We start from the raw sequence: 23,143 nt of genomic DNA on the forward strand, positions 1-23,143 counted from the left end.
TGTCCATGAGGAGGTCTTCTTCCACTGGATCTGTGTGCAGGTCTACTCCATGGAAAGCAGGTGTTTAGGCTAGCACTCCTCGGCTGGAAGGTGGTGGAGCTAGGCAAGGGCAGTCTATACTTGGCCTTTATAGATCTGAGGACTGCCTTTGACCTAGTTCCTCGGGAGGAGTTATGGAGGGTGCTTTATGGGTTGGGATTGCCTCCTTACATCTTGTCCCTCCTTATTAGCCTTCACGCCCATACCTTTGCTCAGGTTCGTTGGGGGAGAAATGGAGAGATAACTGAGAAAATCCCAGTGTCTAGGGGTGTGAGACAGGGATGCGTACTAGCGCCCACCCTCTTTTCACTATACGTAAATGGGGTGGTGGAATATCTCCAGCAAGAACCAGCCAATGCTCCTTGTCTAGGGGGAGTGCGGATTCCAACCTTACTTTTTGCGGACGATACGCTCTTGATTTCTAAGACTCCGCAAGGCCTCCAGAAGTTGCTTACCCGTTTCCAGAACTTTTGCGTCTCAAGGGGCTTAGTAATCAACGTGGATAAAACCAAGTTTCTAATTCTAAACCCTCCAAGGAAACTGGGCCGCCCACCCATTCTCAACTCTGTTCCCTTGGAGAAAGTATCCGAATTTGATTACCTTGGAATGCGGATTACGGAGAGCATGAACTGGTCACCTCACATTGCCAAGATGGTCTTGAATCACAAGAGAGTAGGAGGGGCCCTTCTGAGGGAATTTCGGGCCTCACCGAGGAGGTCGCTTGCCCCGGCAATTGACATTTACAAGGCTAAGGGAGTAACATCAGCCTTGTATGGGGCAGAGCTGTGGGGGCATTGCTGCCTGGATTCCCTGGCAACAGCTGAGAGCAAGCTTTTGAAATCTTTAATCGCCCTCCCTTCGAGCACTCCAACAGTGCCTGTGCTGCTGGATACAGGCTGTAAGAATATCAAAGATCAAGCCCGGCTTCGTCCACTCCTCCTATGGGCACGTATTTGGAGGGGTGAAGAGCTAAAATCATATGCTGAAGGGCTGGCTGAGATAATGAGCCTGGGCGGTTGGGCGAAGATTAAGTGGTTGAGAGACACCAAAAAGCTTTTAGAGGAACTCGGGCTGGGGGACTGTTGGCCATTAAGAATGGCCCCACCAAAAGATGTTCTGAAAAGTCTATACTGGAATTGGGTTGCGGAACACCTAGTTACAAACTCAAGTCATTGTAAAGCCACAGCTGCCTTTTTAACAATAAAAGATGTAGTAGCTTACGAACCTTACCTGGACCTAATTACCCTTGCAGTTGATCGAGCACTTTATTTTAAATTCAGAGTGGGCTCCCTACCAGTTGGTGCCCTGGTGTCAAAGTGGAAATCAGGTGTCCACACGTCCCCCTTTTGTGCCCGTTGTATTACTAGGATAGAGTGTATACCGCATATCCTGTTTGAATGTCCGGACTATGCTAAACCCAGGAGTTTTTGGCTCAAACCCCTCTGTTGCAATATGGGTACGCGTAGTTATCTGGTAGCCCTTCGCATCCTAATGACGGACACTTCCCCTCCCATTGTTTGTGCTGTAGCCAAATTTTTAAAACATTTTTGGTTGATTCGCTGCAAGAGATTGTCATTAGCGGTTTAATTCATTTTTAGTTAATTTATTCTGGCATTACCTGTCTTTTTATCTTTCTTAAATGTACACTCAATATTGCTTCTTAAAAATGTCTTTTTTCTAGTTTTGTAAATGCTGTATTTGTGTACGCTTTCAAGATATCTTGCATATCGAATAAAAGCTTCAACCAACCAGTACTCCATGGAAAGTGGCTGCTCTATGAATGAGCTGCGTAAACCCAATAGTATCATCTGGGGGAGATGGTCTAGTTGGGTATACATCATCTTGGTGCAGATCTGGTGCATTGTAATCATCCCATGGGTCACCTGATGGCCCAGGAATATCGTCTGGGTCATTAATGTCGTCTAAGTGACGTTCACTTTCTACCTCCTGTGAGTAACTGTCCTCATCATCCTCATCTTGTGGTATAAGACTATGTGTACTAGATGGTGAATGTACAGAAGAAATATCTATTGGTATTTCTACTTCTGGTGAAGGAAACCTTATGGGGGAAGTTTGAGCATGCTTCTTTAGAGGAACTGGCATTGGTTTAGGATAGTCCATCTTCCCCTTTTGAGGCACTGTAGTGACATGTCTAGTCTTTGGATTAATATGAAGAGTTTTTTGCTTTGGGTCAGGTTGGAAAAGCTCTTCTACTGGTAAAAACTTTTTCGGGGCCAATTAATCTTGTTTGGGGCCAAAATGCTTATGTTTTACAGTGTCTATTTTCTTTGGATCAGGTTTTGGTTTCGGTTCCTAAGACTTGTTATGTTGTTTTTTCTTAGGATCCGTGTTCTTTGGATCAGAGTGTTTTGTTCCCGGAGTACGTTTGGACTCATCTACATTCGGAGCCGAAGTTTGTTTCGTTACTGGAGCGGTCTCCGGGTCCACTTTTTTCGGAACCAGGGTGGTCTTCGGTTTGGTACCTTTTGGAAACCTCTTTCGGTGCCAAGCTTGCTTTCTGCTTGACCGCTTTTAGTACAGATGAATGCTTCGGTGCCTGGGTTAATTTTGGCTTAAGGACCTTCTGCTTTTCAGGATCGACAGACTGACTCGAGCCCGAGTCGACTGGAGGCTTTTTTATATTCTTTGCTGCCAAGCCAGAAGGCGGGGCATCGGAAGGTTTTGGTCGGTGTGCACCTGGACCGAAAGGTGGAGGTGGAACCAAAGCCTGTCCCGGTATGATGGGGTAAACAGTGTCGACGCTTGTACTCACGACCTGTTGACCAGCTGGAAGATCGTCATCTTCAGATTGATCCTCTGCTCCGGAAGCTGAATCCTCTGCTTCGGAAGCGATGTGTTCGTGCTGCTGTTCTTCGGTGTCTACCTCGATCAGAGCCTCGTCTATGATGAGGTCTGGTGTGGATGAAGATGACTGCGCCATTACTCTTCGAGCTCGTCGGTCCCTGATAGTTTTCTTGGACCGGAACGAAGCACAGGCCTCACAGTCTCGACTCTCGTGCTCTGCAGAGAAGCACAGATTGCAAACCTCATGAAGATCGGTGTGAGGGAATTTGTGTCCACACCGAGGGCACTTCTTGAACGGTGTTCTTTCCATGAGCCAAATGCCCAATGGCGCCGTTTGGGCCCGACGGCCCCAATGAATGCTGGAATCGAGAATTGAAGCTTTTCTTCTACGCGGGTAACCAAAATCACTGTCGAAGACGATGCCGATGGTATTATGATTGTTTATGAATTCGAAGAGATCGGTAACGGGCCTGAACTATGAACACATCCGAGCCTGATGGCAGAAAAAAAACTATCTGAAGATGGAGTCGATGCCCATGCGCACTACGATCTAAGGGAGGAGTCATCCAACAGACAAAGACTCTTCCAAGACAACAACAAAGTGTAATCATCCGGGCCCATCACCAGATGGTGGTCTAATGCAATAGTGTGTGGTCTGCAGCCCATATGCCTCCAACATTACGTTTCTGCATATAATCTCTGCTCCTTTCTATTTCTTCAAACTTTCCTTCTAAAATCACTTGTGGTCAGTTGGCCATTGAGGGTTGATTCACCCAGTGTTTTTCCCACCAGAGGCAAATTGTCTCATGATGCCAAAGTTCTTTACACACCGTACACTTGTATTCTGGGTGCTTTATTGATCTTTTCAAGGGTAGCCGCTACTATAGGATGGACAAAAAGTTTAAGTGCATTTTTCATGTAAAAATCTGAGGAATCTGTCTCATATTGTCCTGTGGCTCGGTCTGGAAAGCAGACCTGGCATCCATTATGGTAGCAATGGTTTAAGGATTATGCTCCCTTTTTGGTTTCTAGTATTGAGTTTTAGTTCTAGGTGGCAATAACTGTGAACCAAGTAGCAGAAAATGTAACAGGCGGAGTCTTTATCCCTCCTGGCGTGTTTACAAGTCGAAACTAAAGACTTCCACAAACCCAACTCTGGATGTTTGGAGAGTCCACAGCATGTGAACACTCCTGTAAACACGTAAAAACTATACACCGTATGGTAAGCAATTTTCCAGATTACCAGACAAATACAATTTGCAACTTTTAGGTATGGGATATAACTTTTCAAGTCACCAACAAAATAGTCAAGCAGTCAAACTCATCTTGCACCTCAATACCCCCCTCTGGTTTGAGAGGTAGATAAACTGGGAAATAATGAATTGCATTGGCACAGTACACACATTCTCAGTTGTAATTCGACAAATTATTTCATTGCCGACAGGCTTCTAGAAAAACAAAATCCACAGCACACCAAGCACCGTGTCAAACATAGTTATATTTATAGCAAAAATAGTCTTTTTTCCAGTAAGTTCCAAAACGATAGTCTTTTGGCTCACTTTTTTGTGTTTTTCTTGTTTTTTTTCTTTTACATTTACGTGGTAAACAGTAAACGGGAAGGTGGAGGCTATACAGCTCGTACCCACTTCACAGATTATTTTATTCTTTCCCCTTCCCCACTTTCAATATAAGACCACTGACACCAGGCACGAAGTTTCCATTTGTTCTGCTTTACAAAGTTCTAGTACCTTAGCCACCCCTCAATGTGGAGCAGCCCTCTCAGTGCAATCAGATACTTTCTTCAAACAAAAGGGTCTTCTTCACTACATTCACAAGTTGGGACCCAGGTTGCACGAGTCCCGCCTCCCCTAATGGGAGCTTTTAGGAGGAGCAACATGGGAACGCAGGTTTCAGTCAGTTTTCTGCGAAAAACATGCACCCAGGGATCAGAGAAAGGAGTGTTTGGCAAAGAGAACAGTCAATACTATAATAGGAAAGTCAACAGTGACGCAAGGGCTACTACGGGGCCAGAGTAGAGTCCATAATTTAGCTTCCTCTGTCATTCTGGAGGAAATGTTGTTTCAAGACAGTCTTAAGTGCATGGGTATGCTGAATTGCCTCATCGGAGGCACTCATGAAATGATGTACTTCGCCCAACCCGCCATGTTCTCTCCCTTAAGGTGTCTCTCCAACTGCTTGTCACTACATTCATACTTTCAAGCCGAGTGTGACACTTGGCCAGCAGGCCACAGTAACTCTGTAGCACATCACAATTGTAAAGTGGCGGAGAGTCAGAGGAAGCCGGGATACACGTCTGCCCGATGTTGCAGGCTACATGCAGAAGCCCTGCACCCCCACTATTAATTGCCACAGAAAGAGAGAACAAAGAGGGATGCATAGATGGGAGCACTTTGGGCACAAGCACTACTACTGCAGGAACAAAGTACCTACACCGAGTAACAGTAAAGAAATGGAGATATAACACAGTTGCATCTTCCTCAACAGGAGTTGCACGGCTGACATTTGTGCATTCATTAGCAGTAAGAAGGTTGGAGTCTTGTGCTCATACTTGACAGTGCACACACATGTACAGACAAATCCCTCCAGACTGCACCTCGGACACCACTCCTCAGCAATGCCTCACTTCAAAGTCAACATTCTTCTTCGTCTGCCTCCGAAGCCCTCCCTGCCACCCTGAAATGCTACGGCACACATAGGGTCACCATGTGAATAGTCAGTCTAAAAAGCCATTGATACCTTTGCCATCTCCAGAGACCAGCTCACCCCTCAGGTTTAGATAAGCAGTGCAGGCCTGAGAGCGTTCGCGTGGCCTAGGAGACGCTTGGAGCTTTGCAGGACTATGGCCAGTCGATAAGGAGATATGCTAAGCTGTCCAAGGTACCAGTACCAGAACTGCTTCAGAAGCATGAGTTTTTATGAAATATATCTGGTGGTTAGCGGGAGAGCACCACACTCAGTTATCTGGATCAGTGGATTGCGCAGCAGACAAGAAGGTGATACTGGTGTTCGCTCGCAGAAGATTCACGTTTCCAGGTCGGGCTTCCTTCAGGTGTCTCCATCAGTTCAGAAGAAAACTCACTTTCTGTACCAAGCTGCCACATTTCATATTACAAGGACGTCATGTCAGTCTTTGGCTGTCCTCTGGAGTGATGGACGCTTATAATCATGTCATCTTTTCGCACCACAGTTCAGTAATTGCACATATGAGGCCAAATAAGCATTGGCCCAAAAATAAAAGTACAAATAAAAAAAAAAAAAAAGGAAAAAAATATTCTTAAGTCAAAATTCCTGTGAAATCTAGTAAGAAGTCTGTGTGTGCAGAGGTGGGCTGCCAGGCTCTGGAGCAAGCAGCCTCTTCAGATCATGTACTGAGTGATGGCGCGCAGGGCGTAGAGCAGCTCCACCTGCGTTCGGGCTTCCAGGATGAGCAGGTTCACATGCACCTGTGAAAGATACGCACACTGGTTACACTCTTAACACACCAAGACCTGAGAGAAACTGTGCCTGTGCCCACTGCTGCTCAGCCCTTCATCCAACTGAGTCACGCACTCACACATCCCAAACACTAACATTCCATCACATACTGCCCTCAGAAGGCACTAGTTATTATATTAAAATCAAACTCAAACAAAGACCAAAACTGATTTCATTTTGGAAGTGTACTGGCTGAGGTAGTTGCTCTGCCTACTCTTCATGGTGAGTCATGACATATTATGACCGGTTTTCAATGCAGGCCAAGAATGAAGGGCAGCACCCATTGTTTTCTCATCTCCTGCAGCCATCAGTGCCCACCTCCCTGTGACTGCTCACCTTTTCAGAATGCTTGAACTGTTTCCAGAACTGCTGAAACATTTCCGGGTTGGTCTTTTCTGGATAGCAGGTCACAGTTTTGATGTAAACTTTCAGTGTTCTCTCCAGCAGGTGATTCACTTCTGCGTAATCGTAGTCGTCGTACCTGCGGAGGGAGGAGAAAAGGAAGATTAAAAAAAAAAAAGTCTACCAAAGCTTTTGATAAGCGGACCCAGAAAGATATGGTCTGGCGGATTTATTGTAAGACCTGGAAACAATAGTAAGCCACTTTAATATAAAACAGAGTGGAACAGACCCCAGGAGTTGTAATCTAGGCTTCCCAAGTTGCCAGACTGTCTTATACTGGCAACATCACTGTACTGTTTTCTGCTTCTGTCCCTATGTCAAGCTTGGGAGCACTTAAAAACGATGACGAGCACAGCTTTAATGCTACATGTGGTCTAGACCAGTGGTTCCCAAACGTTTGACTCCTGAAGACCCCCACTGAATCAATACTGGAAGCCGGGGACCGCCATGGAATTTGTACAATTTAAATTTCTTTTTAAAAACACCTTTTGAAGCAGAGGCAATTTCAAGAGGGAGACAGCCTGAATTGGGTCTATTGACATGGACATGTATGCATACAGCAGTGTATTATTTAGTGGTACCCAAGGGCTTTAGGAAAGTGAGCAATCAGACAGCAGCACGTAAATACTACTGCTGATCCTGGCTGCATCTATTTTTACCTGCCGGCCAAGTAACGGTAACCCATACACATGTGCCTTTCAACGTTTTATTGCTTATATTGTATTGCCTGTATTTTCATTGTTGTGTCTTTGACTGCTGTTGTCTGTTTCCCCCCGCTGCCTGTACGTGGTCCGTGCCCCTTTTTCTTCCCTCTGTTCCCCTCGCTGTCCCTTTGCTCTCTCTGCCCGGTCTTTTCTTCTGTACCCCTTGCTGCCCCGTGTCTCTGCCCAGTTTTCCCTTCTGTTCCCCTCGCTGCCTCCGTGCCTCTCTGCCTTCTGTTCTCAGCTGCCCCTATATTTCTGTATTCTGCCTCTGTGCCATTCGGTTTTTATGCCCGTCTGCCCTCTGTGCCACTTGTTTTTCCCTCGTTTTTGTGCCCCTTTTGCCTTCTGTTCCACTCGTTTTCCCCTAGTTTTTTGTGCCTTTCTGCCCTCTGTTCCACTCGGTTTTTGTGCCTTTCTGCTCTCTGTTCCACTCGTTTTTCCCTTGTTTTTTGTGCCTTTCTGCCCTCTGTTCCACTTGTTTTTTGTGTCTTTTTTGTGCCTTTCTGCCCTCTGTTCCACTCGTTTTTCCGTCGTCTTTTGTGCCTTTCTGCCCTCTGTGCCACTTGTATTTCCCTCGTTTTTTGTGCCTTTCTGCCCTCTGTTCCACTCGTTTTTCCCTTATTTTTTGTGCCTTTCTGCCCTCTGTTCCACTCGTTTTTCCCTATTTTTTTTGTGCCTTTCTGCCCTCTGTTCCACTCGTTTTTTGTGCCTTTTTTGTGCCCTTCTGCCCTCTGTTCCACTCGTTTTCCCCCCGTCTTTTGTGCCTTTCTGCCCTCTGTGCCACTTGTATTTACCTCGTTTTTTGTGCCTTTCTGCCCTCTGTTCCACTCGTTTTTCGTGCCTTTCTGCCCTCTGCTCCACTTGTTTTTCTCTCGTTTTTTGTGCCTTTCTGCTGTCTGTTCCACTCGTTTTTTGTGCCTTTCTGCCCTGTTCCACTCGCTTTCCCCTCGTTTGTGCCCTTCTGCCCTCTGTTCCACTCGTTTTTTTGTGCCCTTCTGCCCTCTGTGCCACTTGTATTTAACTCGTTTTTTGTGCCTTTCTGCCCTCTGTTCCACTTGTTTTTCCCTCGTTTTCTGTGCCTTTCTGCGCTCTGCTCCACTCGTTTTTCCCTTTTTTGTCCCTTTCTGCCCTCTGTTCCACTCGTTTTTTGTGCCTTTCTGCCCTCTGTTCCACTCGTTTTTCCCTCATTTTTTTGTGCCCTTCTGCCCTCTGTTCCACTCGTTTTTTGTGCCTTTCTGCCCTGTTCCACTCGCTTTCCCCTCGTTTTTTGTGCCCTTCTGCCCTCTGTTCCACTCGTTTTTTTGTGCCCTTCTGCCCTCTGTTCCACTCGTTTTTTGTGCCCTTCTGCCCTCTGTTCCACTCGTTTTAGGTACCTTTCTGCCCTCTGTTCCACTTCGTTTTTCCCTCGATTTTTGTGCTTCTGCCCTCTGTTCCACTCGTTTTTTTTGTGCCTTTCTGCCCTCTGTTCCACTCGTGTTTTGTGCCTTTCTGCCCTCTGTTCCACTTCGCTTTCCCCTCGTTTTTTGTGCCCTTCTGCCCTCTGTTCCACTTGTTTTTTGTGCCTTTCTGCCCTCTGTTCCACTTCGTTTTCCCCTCGTTTTTTGTGCCCTTCTGCTCTCTGTTCCACTCTAGTCCTGCGGACCCCTGGGAATGTCTCACGGACCCCGGGGGGGTCCGCGGACCACAGTTTGGGAAACACTGGTCTAGACAATCAATTGCACATGTGACCTATAAGACAGTATGGTCTGTCAACTATTTGGTGCGAAGTCCATCCTCCTGTGATGTCAGAAGGAAACCAGGAGACCTCTGCAAGTGGTCCCCATCTTCAGATTCTTTTTTGCCCTTCTGCAATACCTCATGCTACCTATTTCCTCACACCCAAACCATGTGCTTCCAATTCAACTCATTTCTTGGGGAGGTGGTAGGGTCGCATGTGAATCCAGAAAATTCTTCAATCTGCAAAACTATTTCTACTGGTAGAAAACCATTTTGTTTTGATACACAAATTTTCTCTGGGTTGACATGCTGTGTACGGATTTTGTAGCAGTATTTTCCCTACTTGTGAGACTGGTTTGAAAATAATGTTTATTTTGCTAACAGGTATTATAGTAGAAACAAGTTACTTACATGGAAAGATGGTTTTGCAGCCTGAGCTTTTCTAGATTCACATGCAGTGCATATTTTGCCATCTAGTGTTTGGAGCCAGAAAGTCCTACTTGTTTTAACTTTTTTTCTCTTTCTCTCCTCTTGGAGATGGGTGTATCTGGTGAAAGCAGGCCCTTCCAGAGTAGGCTATTAAACCCCCTTTGTGAGGCCAAGCCTTCAGATTATTTTTCACTGCATGTGACTGTGTATGACATAGTAATAGCTGTATGGTTTACTTTCCTTCTTTAGCTGTAAGCGTGTCTGTACCGCAAGTCTACTTTTTCTCATTGCCTTCTGACAGTAAGTGTAAAATGCTGAAGCAGTGATCTTGGACTCTGAGGCGATTTGGCATATTATATTTGAAGTCAATCTGTTGTCATGTTCCTTTACAAGGCAAATATACATTTTGCAAATATGATCTTTGCCATATTGTATGTGTGACCGTGTGCACACAAACGCCCTACAGCAGTCGGACCTGTTTGGCAGCAAGTGCCCTGCCACATCCCGATACTGATCGAAGACAAGAGTATTTCAGTGAGGCAGTAGGGTACGAGTGACTTTATATGGGCCTTTTCCCCTTTGTTACAGTAGAATGAGTGTGAGCTTGTGTAATGGTGCTTTTTCTTGTTGAGAACCTTGCAACAGATTCTCCCAATTTTACCTAGTGCAACTAGCCCTTTAGTAGTGAGGAGTATTATTTTAAGTAGACTGGACTACTGCAATCCGTTATTTTTAGGAGCACCGCAATCAGTGCTACTGAAACTGCAGAGGATCCAGTCTCTAGCAGCCAAATTAACCTTGAATAGGCAGCGCAGGTCTTCATCAAGGGCAGCACTGAAGGATCTTCATTGGCTGCCCGTTAAGGAGAGAATACTGTTCAAATCCCTCTGTACTGTGTTTAAAGCAGTTCGTGCTCTAGGCCCAATAGCTATGCAGGGCAAATTCACCTGGTATAAGCCTGGGCAAAATCTCCGCTCCTCCAATGCACGCCTGGTAACCTTTGCCAGGTTTATGAAGTCCAGGTCGGGCGGAAGAGCATTCCTGGACACGAAAGTCTATGTAAATAATGGCCAACTGGAAACAACAGTCCACAGGAAAATTACTGCCACGAACAGCATCCTGCATGGACAGAGTTTTCACCCTGAAGCACTGAAAAGGAATATACCTTATGGTGAATTCATCAGGATGACGAGAAATTGTTCGAATGAAGGAGAAATGGATAAAAAATTCAAAGAAACGGCAGCCAGATTCAGCAAAAGAGGATATAAACAACGGGATATCGAACAAGGTGAAAAGAGAGCAAGAGAAAAAAGTCAAAATGAAACATTGATCCCACAAAGAGAATCAGAAAAAGAACCAACTACAAGGGAACCAATCAGAATGATACTTACGTACACTAAGGAGAGCCACAAAATACGAAAGACACTACAAAAATGTTGGTATGTTCTGCAAAAAGACCCGGACATAGGTAAAGAACTTGGTCAATACCCACAAATGACATTTAGAAAGGCATCATCATTGTCGGATAAACTGGTTAATAGCCATTTTGAAGAAAAAAAGAAAAAATCAAATAACTGGCTAGATGGTAGACGAAATGGCTATACCAAATGCAGCCAATGTAAGGCTTGCCAAGTGGGACGCAATCTATCTAAATTAAAGGATCCTAAAGGGAAAATCTTTACTGTGGAAAGTACAATTACCTGCAAAACAACACATGTGGTATATTTGTTACAATGCTTTTGTGGCTAAAGATACATCGGAAGCACCATCTGTCCTCTGCATAAAAGAATATTGGAACATATTCGAGCTATTGAAAATCGTGATCAGAGCTATGCAATGGCTAAACACATGCTGACCCATGACAATGAAAAAAAGACATGGAAAAACATTACATATAGCGGATTAGCAACAGTGCCGATAAAAGAGAGAGGTGGAAACAGACTGATTACCTTACGTCGACTTGAATCGAGACTAATCATTCGATTTAAAACAAAAAGCCCTTATGGATTAAATGGGGACGAAGAACTTTATGTGCACCTCTGAGCAACTAGAAATTATTTGTTCAATGTAAAGTAAAATAATGACTAATATGGTACAAGTGTGTAAATGTCTTAGAAATTGGGCACTAAGTCCCTATACAATTCTAAATGCGCAATCAACGGTCTAACAGTCAATGTGTAGACAAAGAGATATATATGATGCATTATAATATTGATGCATGTGGTAATGTAACTCACTGAGAGATTACGCACGAATTGCGCTGTGATGCTTTAATAATTATAAGTGTTATAATTGCGAAAAAGTTAAGACATACACATCTGTGCATATCATTGTCAGAAACTAATATATAATACCACACAACTTTTGCTACACAAGTAACTATGTATTAACTGAATAGTAACTACCAGAACCATAATGCACCATAATAGTGCTGCTATGACAAACTGGTATATAAGACTGAAACTAAAGAAGGACAAATGTTTGTAACCGTGAACAAGATCGTGAGATCGAAACGCGTAGGTTAAAGGCTGTGTGCTGTAATGGCACATTGAGAAAATAAAACCTGCTATAATCGATACCCTGGTGGAGTGCGAGTATAATTCTTTTGGTGGTAAATGAAAATACAGGGAAAGCCCGTCCCTGAAACTCGCACCAGCTGTACAAAGTGTGCCCTCGGTAACGGGATTGCTTTGGTGATTAATATATATATATATATATATATATATCCAAACATCACAGGAAGCCCCAAGTGAAGTCAGGCCTCAGACACGCAGCTTTGCTCAAGAATCTTTATTGGCGGCTTGCATGCTGGCAGCGGACAAGAAACAGCATCATAGTCCATATAACGCCAGACGCGTTTCAGGAGTGTTCATCCCTTCCTCAGTGGCGTGGACTCGAGAAGATCAGCAACGTTAATCACACACCCATCAGATCTTTAAACAACCCGCCTTAGTAGGCGTGGCCCTCCCACGGCCTTCTGGTCGTTGTAGTGTGGAATTGTCCTTTCCCCAGTGGGCATGCTGGTTATCACGAAAATAAAACCCCCAATTCAAAGCCCAAGTGGGTTGATGTCCGCACTTGCCAATTGCCAGTCCCGCTTTCCAGGCGCCAATATGAGCCCCAAGGCGGCACCACCCTGCAATGGCGACGTACTTGTGTGTCTTCCAGAAGTGACGGTAATGACTAGCACCATCACGGATCTGCTAGGAACGCAGCGGGCCCGACTTCGCGACCGAGCAGCAGCCGCTTACATCCAAACATCACAGGAAGCCCCAAGTGAAGTCAGGCCTCAGACACGCAGCTTTGCTCAAGAATCTTTATTGGCGGCTTGCATGCTGGCAGCGGACAAGAAACAGCATCATAGTCCATATAACGCCAGACGCGTTTCAGGAGTGTTCATCCCTTCCTCAGTGGCGTGGACTCGAGAAGATCAGCAACGTTAATCACACACCCATCAGATCTTTAAACAACCCGCCTTAGTAGGCGTGGCCCTCCCACGGCCTTCTGGTCGTTGTAGTGTGGAATTGTCCTTTCCCCAGTGGGCATGCTGGTTATCACGAAAATAAAACCCCCAATTCAAAGCCCAAGTGGGTTGATGTCCGCACTGCCAATTGCCAGTCCCGCTTTCCAGGCGCCAATATGAGCCCCAAGGCGGCACCACCCTGCAATGGCGACGTACTTGTGTGTCTTCCAGAAGTGACGGTAATGACTAGCACCATCACGGATCTGCTAGGAACGCAGCGGGCCCGACTTCGCGACCGAGCAGCAGCCGCTTACATCCAAACATCACAGGAAGCCCCAAGTGAAGTCAGGCCTCAGACACGCAGCTTTGCTCAAGAATCTTTATTGGCGGCTTGCATGCTGGCAGCGGACAAGAAACAGCATCATAGTCCATATAACGCCAGACGCGTTTCAGGAGTGTTCATCCCTTCCTCAGTGGCGTGGACTCGAGAAGATCAGCAACGTTAATCACACACCCATCAGATCTTTAAACAACCCGCCTTAGTAGGCGTGGCCCTCCCACGGCCTTCTGGTCGTTGTAGTGTGGAATTGTCCTTTCCCCAGTGGGCATGCTGGTTATCACGAAAATAAAACCCCCAATTCAAAGCCCAAGTGGGTTGATGTCCGCACTTGCCAATTGCCAGTCCCGCTTTCCAGGCGCCAATATGAGCCCCAAGGCGGCACCACCCTGCAATGGCGACGTACTTGTGTGTCTTCCAGAAGTGACGGTAATGACTAGCACCATCACGGATCTGCTAGGAACGCAGCGGGCCCGACTTCGCGACCGAGCAGCAGCCGCTTACATCCAAACATCACAGGAAGCCCCAAGTGAAGTCAGGCCTCAGACACGCAGCTTTGCTCAAGAATCTTTATTGGCGGCTTGCATGCTGGCAGCGGACAAGAAACAGCATCATAGTCCATATAACGCCAGACGCGTTTCAGGAGTGTTCATCCCTTCCTCAGTGGCGTGGACTCGAGAAGATCAGCAACGTTAATCACACACCCATCAGATCTTTAAACAACCCGCCTTAGTAGGCGTGGCCCTCCCACGGCCTTCTGGTCGTTGTAGTGTGGAATTGTCCTTTCCCCAGTGGGCATGCTGGTTATCACGAAAATAAAACCCCCAATTCAAAGCCCAAGTGGGTTGATGTCCGCACTTGCCAATTGCCAGTCCCGCTTTCCAGGCGCCAATATGAGCCCCAAGGCGGCACCACCCTGCAATGGCGACGTACTTGTGTGTCTTCCAGGCGCCAATATGAGCCCCAAGGCGGCACCACCCTGCAATGGCGACGTACTTGTGTGTCTTCCAGAAGTGACGGTAATAACTAGCACCATCACGGATCTGCTAGGAACGCAGCGGGCCCGACTTCGCGACCGAGCAGCAGCTGGAAGACACTAAGGCGGGTTGTTTAAAGATCTGATGGGTGTGTGATTAACGTTGCTGATCTTCTCGAGTCCACGCCACTGAGGAAGGGATGAACACTCCTGAAACGCGTCTGGCGTTATATGGACTATGATGCTGTTTCTTGTCCGCTGCCAGCATGCAAGCCGCCAATAAAGATTCTTGAGCAAAGCTGCGTGTCTGAGGCCTGACTTCACTTGGGGCTTCCTGTGATGTTTGGATGTAAGCGGCTGCTGCTCGGTCGCGAAGTCGGGCCCGCTGCGTTCCTAGCAGATCCGTGATGGTGCTAGTTATTACCGTCACTTCTGGAAGACACACAAGTACGTCGCCATTGCAGGGTGGTGCCGCCTTGGGGCTCATATTGGCGCCTGGAAAGCGGGACTGGCAATTGGCAAGTGCGGACATCAACCCACTTGGGCTTTGAATTGGGGGTTTTATTTTCGTGATAACCAGCATGCCCACTGGGGAAAGGACAATTCCACACTACAACGACCAGAAGGCCGTGGGAGGGCCACGCCTACTAAGGCGGGTTGTTTAAAGATCTGATGGGTGTGTGATTAACGTTGCTGATCTTCTCGAGTCCACGCCACTGAGGAAGGGATGAACACTCCTGAAACGCGTCTGGCGTTATATGGACTATGATGCTGTTTCTTGTCCGCTGCCAGCATGCAAGCCGCCAATAAAGATTCTTGAGCAAAGCTGCGTGTCTGAGGCCTGACTTCACTTGGGGCTTCCTGTGATGTTTGGATATATATATATATATATATATATATATATATACACATAGATATATATACACACATATAGATATATATACACACATATATGTAACAAAACCCTTTCAGGCATAGAGTGACATAAATTATGCAATAAAAGAAGCAGAGAACTCTGGGTAGTTCTCAAGTTCAGGTGGAAAGCAGCTCCAATATAAGGGCATGAAATGCAATATATGTAATTAGTATGCCCACATGGGCGGACAATTCATTGTTCAATTGTTCAATAACAAGTTTTAATGATGAAGCGCCAAAAATGAAAATGAGCTTAAGAAATGTATTTTTAAAAAACTATAAAGACAAATGTCAGAATGTCTATTGGTACTGAAATTCTGATTACATTGAAAAAGGCAAAGAAGAAATGTATTGAAAGGAATTATATACTACAAGGTGAAGCTGATGTTTAACTTGAATGTGATAGTCCTTTGTTTATGTAAATGCTAAAAAAAGCAAAAGAAGTGTTTAAATGCCCTTTTGACGCATTGCGATCAGCGTCATTACTGAGGTGTTCAGACACAGAAATGTGTTGATGTGTCTTCCGTATTTTGAGCAAATAAACCAAGTGGATTATACACGGCATTGGAGTGCCGTGGTTTTGTTTTATATGAGAAAACCGACTAAGGGATTGAATTTTTAGCACACACATGCACCATTGGCGATCAGGAAGGTAACAGGCAGAACCCTTAAAGTAATAATATATATATATATATATATATATATATATATATATATATATATATATATATATATATATATATATATATATATATATATATATATATATATATATATATATATATATATATATATATATATATATATGGAATATGCTACTTACCAGTATGCATCTGTTCTTGGCATGTAGGGTAGCTGACATTTATATTTTATGCATAGATCGCCGCCTAGTGTTGGGTCCGGGTGATTGCACATTGTTGTCCTGGAAGAGTCTTCGAAGTATCACGAGATAGGTGGCTCCTCCCTTGGACTACAGTGCGCATGGGCATCTTCTCCATCCTCAGATTGTTTTTCGCCATTGTGGCAAAGATGGAGTATAGAAAAGTAAGAGATGGCCATGTAAATGTATGTAGAAAATTACTGCAGCTGTGGGTGGGCGGGAGGAGGGTGGGCGATATGAATGTCAGCAGCCCTACATGCCAAGAACAGATGCATACTGATAAGTAGCATATTATATTCCGTTCGAGGCATGTGGGCTGCTGAATTCATATCTTGTGCATAGACTGTATAGCAATATCTCCTCTAGTGGTGGTCAGCTGTACCAGCTGCAGCAGTTTGAAAAAGAGTTTTACGGACAGCCTGGCCTACAGCAGCTTGCTGCTTTGCTTGCACGTCTACACAGTAGTGTTTGGTGAAAGTGTGTATTGTAGACCATGTAGCTGCCTTACATTTGTCTTCTAGTGGAATGTTTCCTAGGAATGACATGGATGCCCCCATTTTACGCGTGGAGTGTGCTTTTGGGGGAATTGTTAGGGTGCGTTTAGCTTTTTGATAGCATATTTGAATGCATTTAACTATCCATCTGGCTATTCCTGCTTTTGAAATGGGATTTCCTTTATGTTGTGGAGCGAAAGCAACAAATAGTTGCTTTGTTTTTCTGAATGATTTGGTTCTGTCAACGTAATATAGCAGAGTCCTTTTTACATCTAGTGTGTGTAGGGCTCTCTCAGCGACTGACTGCGGGTTTTGGAAGCAAACAGGCAATTCTATTGACTGACTGATATGGAAAGTGGATATAACTTTTGGCATAAACTTAGGGTTAGTACGAAGCACTACCTTATTGTTGTGTATTTGCATGAACGGTTCTTGAATGGTTAATGCCTGTAGCTCACTCACTCTCCTGAGAGAGGCAATGACAATTAGAATGGCCACCTTCCATGTTAAGAATTGTAATTCACACGAATGGAGTGGTTCGAAAGGTGGCCCCATAAGTCTGGTAAGTACAACATTTAAGTTCCAGACTGGCGAAGGTGGATGTTTTGGAGGGATGATTCTTTTGAGACCTTCCATAAAAGCTTTGATAGGTGGTATCATGAACAGGGACACGTGTTGTCTGCCCTGGAGATATGCTGCTATAGCAGCAAGGTGTAGCCTTATGGAAGAGTATGCGAGATTGCATCTTTGAAGATGTAGTAAGTAACATATTATGTTTTGGATAGAGGCATCTAATGGATTGATTTGGTTGTTATTGCAATAAATTACAAATCTTTTCCATTTAGCTGCGTAGCAGGCTCTAGTAGTTGGGCGCCTTGCTTCCTTGATAATGTTCATGCAGTCTGGAGGCAAGTTAAGATATCCGAATTCTAAGACCTCAGGAGCCAGATCGCTAGGTCCATCTGAATGGGATCTGGGTGCCTGATTTCGCCATGGTTCTGAGTTAGTAGCTGTGGCGATAGGCGCAGTCTTTGATGAGGAACTACTGAGAGTTCTAGGAGTGTTGTGTACCATGGTTGTCTTGCCCATGTGGTAGCAACCAGGAACATTGTGAGAGATTGTTGCCTTAGTTTGCGTGCCACTAATGGAATGAGTCGGGTTGGCGGAAAAGCGTACGCAAATCTGCCTGACCAGTTCATCCATATCACATTGCCTTGTGACGACGGGTGTGGGAACCTGGCGGCAAAGGACTGGCATTTTGAGTTTTCTTTTGTGGCGAACAGATATATTTCTGGATGTCCCCACTTTTGGAAGAATGGTTGGAGGACTTGAGGGTGAATCTCCCATTCATGTATCTCTTGGCTGTGTCTGCTTAGCAGATCTGCAATTTGATGGTCTTTCCCTGGTAGGTGTTCTGCTAGGAGAAAGAGGTTTCTTGGGATTGCCCACCTCCATATGCTCTGTGCTAGGTGAGACAGCTGTGTCCCTCCTTGTTTCTGGATGTAGTACATGGCTGTTATGTTGTCCGTCCGGATCAACACAGCCTTGTTGTTCAAGTATTTTTGGAAAGCTTTCATTGCTAGAAATATTGCTAGCAATTCTAAGTGGTTTATATGCAGTGTCTTTTGCTTGAGTGTCCAGAGCCCTTGGACGGTGTATTGAAGTAGGTGGGTGTTGGACCCGGTCCTTTGGGCAGGTTCACCCCGAGACTTTTTGCTTTTTCCTAGCCTGTTTCTGGAACCTGGGTTGGTGATTTTAGGCCTCTGCGCACTTTTTCACTGTGGTACAGTGTAAAGTGCGTGTGCTCTCTGTGTATGTGTGGTGAATGTCCTGCCCTCCCATAGGAATGAATGGGGAATATGTATGCCCATGGTAGTTCCTGATGTGTGGGGAGTGCAGGGTCGAGTTTGATATGTGTGAACTCGTGAGAATGAATGCTGCGTAATGGTATATGCGGCATGGTTGTGTCTAGTCTAGAAGCGCCACTTTTGGAAGTTGGCATATTTGTGTAGTGAGTCTGCTGGCACGTGATTGGCTGGTGAGCCTGGCCCAGGAGTGCCTGGACCTGCTGGTGGATGGACTGTCTGGTTTGAGTAGGACACGGTCTGCAGGGCCCCGGAGGAGGGGGTCTGAGTCAGCCGTAGATGAAAGGCCCCATCTGCTGTCAGGGATGGGAGGAAATAGCGTCTGGTGGTGCCGGGCTCTGCCTGCCTGACCACCATGCTGGCTCTCCCTCCTGATGGCCCACTGTCACCTCTGACCTGAGGCTGACAGGAGAGGGAAACCAGAAACACCCAGGGCTCAGGGCCGGCTTACACAAAGACTTCAAAGGCTTTTCTGTGTATAAGAAGGGGCTGTGTCCCCTTCCAAAATCTTCTTGTCTTGTTCGTGTTCCTGACTTGAATCTACCAGGGGCGGGCGCTGCCCAGCCCCTGGATGCCTGGAGGACTCCTGATGGACTCTCCTGGATTCCTGGACTCCTGGGGGACCCCTCTGCCCTGCCTGGGCTGATGGGGGGACTTGGCTTTGCCCCCTGGGAAACTCTGGCAGCATGAAGGAGCTGCATTTTTTCTGTGGAGAGCGCTGGAACTATATTTCTAGCGCCTGGAGGCGCTGAGCTTCCCCCTGAGCACCTGGGAGCGCTCGGCCTGTTGTCTAGCGCTTTGGAGCGCTTCATTTCCCCCAAGCGCTTGAGAGCGCTTTCTCTGGACTTTTCTAGCGCTTAGGAGCGCTTTATGCCCGCTGATAGCGCTGGACGCGCTGAGGTTTCATGCCCGTATTTATTTTAGTATTTACGAGTGCCCACCTCGATTTTCCGCGGAGAAAAGCAACCACGAAGGGGCCGCGACCGGATTGGCCGAGACCCAGGAGAGCCGTGCTCCGATTGGTCCTCTGAAGGGGGCCTGGTCCAGGAGCCGCGCTGTGGTTGGCTGGCTCCTGGAAGCTGAAGGAGGTGGTGTGAAGACCCCCCGGGAGATGGCGGCCTTTCGCTGGGCTCCTCTCGGCTGAGGGAGCCCCGAGTAGAGGAGGCGGCGAGGAAGAAACGTGGCGGCCAGTTAACAGGGCTCCCGTGTGCCGAGGGAGCCCTGCAGAGTGAGGAAGTCCGGCCGGCTGAGGAGAGGAGCCGAGAGAGCAGCGCCGGCGAGAGAGAGAGAAGGCCGGCGCGAGGCTCCCCGCATGGAGGGAGAGCCTCCAGTGAACAGAGACCTGCCGTCGCCCCGCCCGCGATGGGCTGCCGGTGAGTCTGGGCTGGGCCGGGCAGAAGAGAAGGGAGGGGCGCCGGGACACATTGTCGGTGTCCGCCCCCCCCCCCAGTAGCGCGAGCACGCGCTAATTGGCAATATGAAGCCATGAGGGCTTCAAGGGCGGCCCCGATTGGCAGTGGGTCACCCCAACGTGTGTTGCGAGCCCAGAGGGGCTCAAGGGGCCACATCTTGTTTCGCGAGCCCCGAGTGGCTCGTAGGGGCATATTTAACTTTGGTGCGTTTAAGGGCGGCCCCGGTTGGCAGCGGGTCGCCCTAACGTTGCCCACAGCCATGAGAAGGCTCGAGGGGCCATTGTTTGCAGAGCCTGAGGGCTCCCACGGCCATAGATAGTTTTCAGAGCCTGGGTGGCTCCGTGTGGCGCAGTTGATGTTCAAGGGCTACTGAGAGCCCATGCCACAGTTTTGAAATTCTCCAGCTGCCCAGCAATTAGTGGGCAGCTGCACCGTTTAGGCGCAATTTCAGGAGAGAGTCCCTGTGTGGGACAGCGAGGGCACAGTGGTGCCAGGCCTTCACAGCTGCGCAGCACTTAGTGCCAGCTGCTACGTTTAGGCTTTCTTTTCTTGAGACTGGTGCTGCATGGCAGCGCACCCTGCCATTGAGACTCAGGGCATTCTAGCCCCAACAAGGCCAGTTGGCCTAGGGACTGCCACAGGTGGTGGCTTATGTAAGGCTGTGCGCAATTGTATGGTTTTTATTCCTGCACCTCTGAATGTTTTTGGACATCATGTGACTTTTGCGCTACTCTATTGTTATGATACCTCTGAATGTATTTTTATTGCATCATGTGCTTTATTCTTAACACCGCAGAATGTGTAGGTTTATACATTAGGTGGTTTTCCTTTACTACTCCTCTGAATGTATATTTATGCATCATGGGTAATGTGTTCTTCCTTAGACCCCTAAATGCTGTGTGATACTTAGGTGGTTGTTCTTTTTAGTACAGGTGGTCCTAGTGAGGTCCTGGTCCCCGGCGTGACATTCTCCTAAGGTGTTTAGGGTTGCGTAGGAGGTACTTACCTGTTCCCAGTAGTTACTGGATGTGATCTATAACTGTTACTTTGTGTTACAGTGATTTTATATACTTTTATTCTAAGTTCTATAAGTACTATTTCTATTTCTAAAAGTGCTGATTATGACAGTGGCCCATGTGGCCCTGTCCTGTGTAAATAATCCCATGTGAATATTGCCCGTGCCAGTTGGCACAATGTATATGTGTGATTTTATCTGATATGTTTTGACAATACGAAAGTTATTTTAATATAACCTTGTGTGGATTTCTTTTTGTGGTGTGCCTAGTATGTTGTTGCTGTTGTGCGCTGGCGCAAATGCTTTACACATCGCCTCCGAGTTTAGCCTAGACTGCTCGTGCCAAGCTACCTAGAGGGTGAGCAGGGGTTATCTTGGCGTGTGACTTCCTTGCCCTGACTAGAATGGTGGTTTCTGCCTGGCTTTGGCGTCAGCCTTAGCCTACCAGAAATAGCCAGTTCTAACAGTGGGCTCCCCAACCTGTCAGTGATGCGTCCGCTGTTAATATTACTTGTGGAACTGGCTCTTAGAACAGTCGCCCCTTGGAAAGGTTTTGTGGGTTCCACCACTGCAGAGAGTTGTAAGTGCGACTATCGGCAACACTAGGTCTTTCAGTTGTCCTTGAGCTTGGTTCCACTGTTGCGCTAAGCATTCTTGTAATGGACGCATGTGAAGCCGGGTATGAGGGACAATGAATATGCAGGAGGCCATCATGCCTATAAGCTGCATGAACACTCGAGCTGGCAGGGAGTGTTGTGATTGAAATCTTTGAATGAGCGTCTGCATGCTGGCAATTCTGGCTGGATTTGGATATGCCTTTGATATCAGTGTATTTAATGTTGCTCCCAGATATTGTTGTATGTGGGAGGGTTGCAGATGTGATTTTGGGTAATTGATAGAGAATCCTAGACTGTGCAGTAACTGGATTGTCCGAGAGGTATGGTTTGCACACTGTGTGTATGATTTGGCTTTTATGAGCCAATCGTCCAGGTATGGAAACACGTGTATGTGTTGCCTTCTGGGGTGTGCTGCTACTACTGCTAGGCATTTCGTAAAAACCCTTGGTGCTGTAGTTACCCCGAAGGGGAGAACTTTGAATTGGTAGTGTTGACCTTCTATTGTGAACCTCAGATATTTTCTGTGAGCTGGGTGTATAGGTATGTGAAAGTATGCATCTTTTAGGTCTAATGTAGCAAGGAAGTCGCCTTGCTGGAATAACGGAAGTACCTGTTGTAGAGTGACCATATGGAAATGCTCTAAGAGTATGTATTGGTTTAGAGGTCTGTGATCCAGTATCGGTCTGAGGAATCCGTCTTTTTTGGGGATTAGGAAGTAAAGAGAGTATACTCCTGTCCCCTGGTGTTGAAAAGGGACTGGTTCTATGGCTCCTTTTTCTAGCATGGATGTGACCTCCTGTTGTAACAGCGTGCTGTGCTCCTTGGACATTGGACGGTGTCTGGGTGGTATGTTGGGTGGAGTAGAAGTGAGTTCCAGGCAGTAACCATACTTGATAAAATTGTCTCACCCACCTGTCTGTGGTAATGTTGTTCCAGACTGGTAGGAATTGTGTTAGTCTGCCTCCGACCGGTGTTAAGTGGTCTGGAGGGAGCGTGAACAAGTCACTGTTTGTTGGCGGCTGAGGTTCTGGTGTTGTTGCCGCCCCGTCCTCTTGCCCTTGTTATTATTTCCTCTATAACCTCCTCTGTTGGAGCCTTTATTAAAAGTGCTCTGGGTGTTACTTTTGAATGTAGAGGACGTTTGGGAAGTGTTGCCTCTCCCTGAGCCCCTGAAGGAGGAGCGACGAAAGGAACTTCTGGATTGCTGAGACTGAAGTGCGCCCATAGACTTAGCAGTGTCTGTGTCTTCTTTCATTTTTTCCAAGATTGTATCTACTGCAGGGCCAAACAAGAAATCTTGGTTAACTGGTTGGTTTAGGATGGTTGATTGCAATTCATTTTTGAAGCCGGAAATGCGGAGCCACGCATGCCGGCGTATTAAGACGCTTGTGTTGATGGACCTAGCTGCTGTGTCAGCTGCGTCAAGTGCACATTTAATGGAAGCATTTGTGATAAATTTGCCTTCTTGTATGAGGTCATTAGCTTTAGCTTTGAACGGTTCTGATAGGTGTTATAGTAAACCCTCCAGTTGGTCGTAATGTGCTCTATCATAGCGTGCTAATAGGGCTTGTGTGTTTGC

General features: G+C 46.6%; 1 protein-coding gene across 1 annotated transcript in view; it reads right to left on the reverse strand.

Moving 5' to 3' along the window:
* Nucleotides 1-4,323: 4,323 nt before the first annotated feature.
* LOC144752226 (sestrin-3-like) overlaps nucleotides 4,324-23,143 on the reverse strand; it is a 174,450-nt gene continuing 155,630 nt past the window's right edge. The window contains exons 8-9 of the mRNA XM_078640205.1: nucleotides 6,676-6,820; nucleotides 4,324-6,308 (exon numbers count right to left, since the gene is read on the reverse strand). Of these exons, the coding sequence (XP_078496331.1) occupies nucleotides 6,222-6,308; nucleotides 6,676-6,820 (232 nt within the window). The 3' untranslated portion in view covers nucleotides 4,324-6,221. The remainder of the gene's footprint in view (nucleotides 6,309-6,675; nucleotides 6,821-23,143) is intronic.

The sequence above is a fragment of the Lissotriton helveticus genome, chromosome 4_2 (assembly GCF_964261635.1).
Source record: "Lissotriton helveticus chromosome 4_2, aLisHel1.1, whole genome shotgun sequence".
NCBI lineage: Eukaryota > Metazoa > Chordata > Amphibia > Caudata > Salamandridae > Lissotriton > Lissotriton helveticus.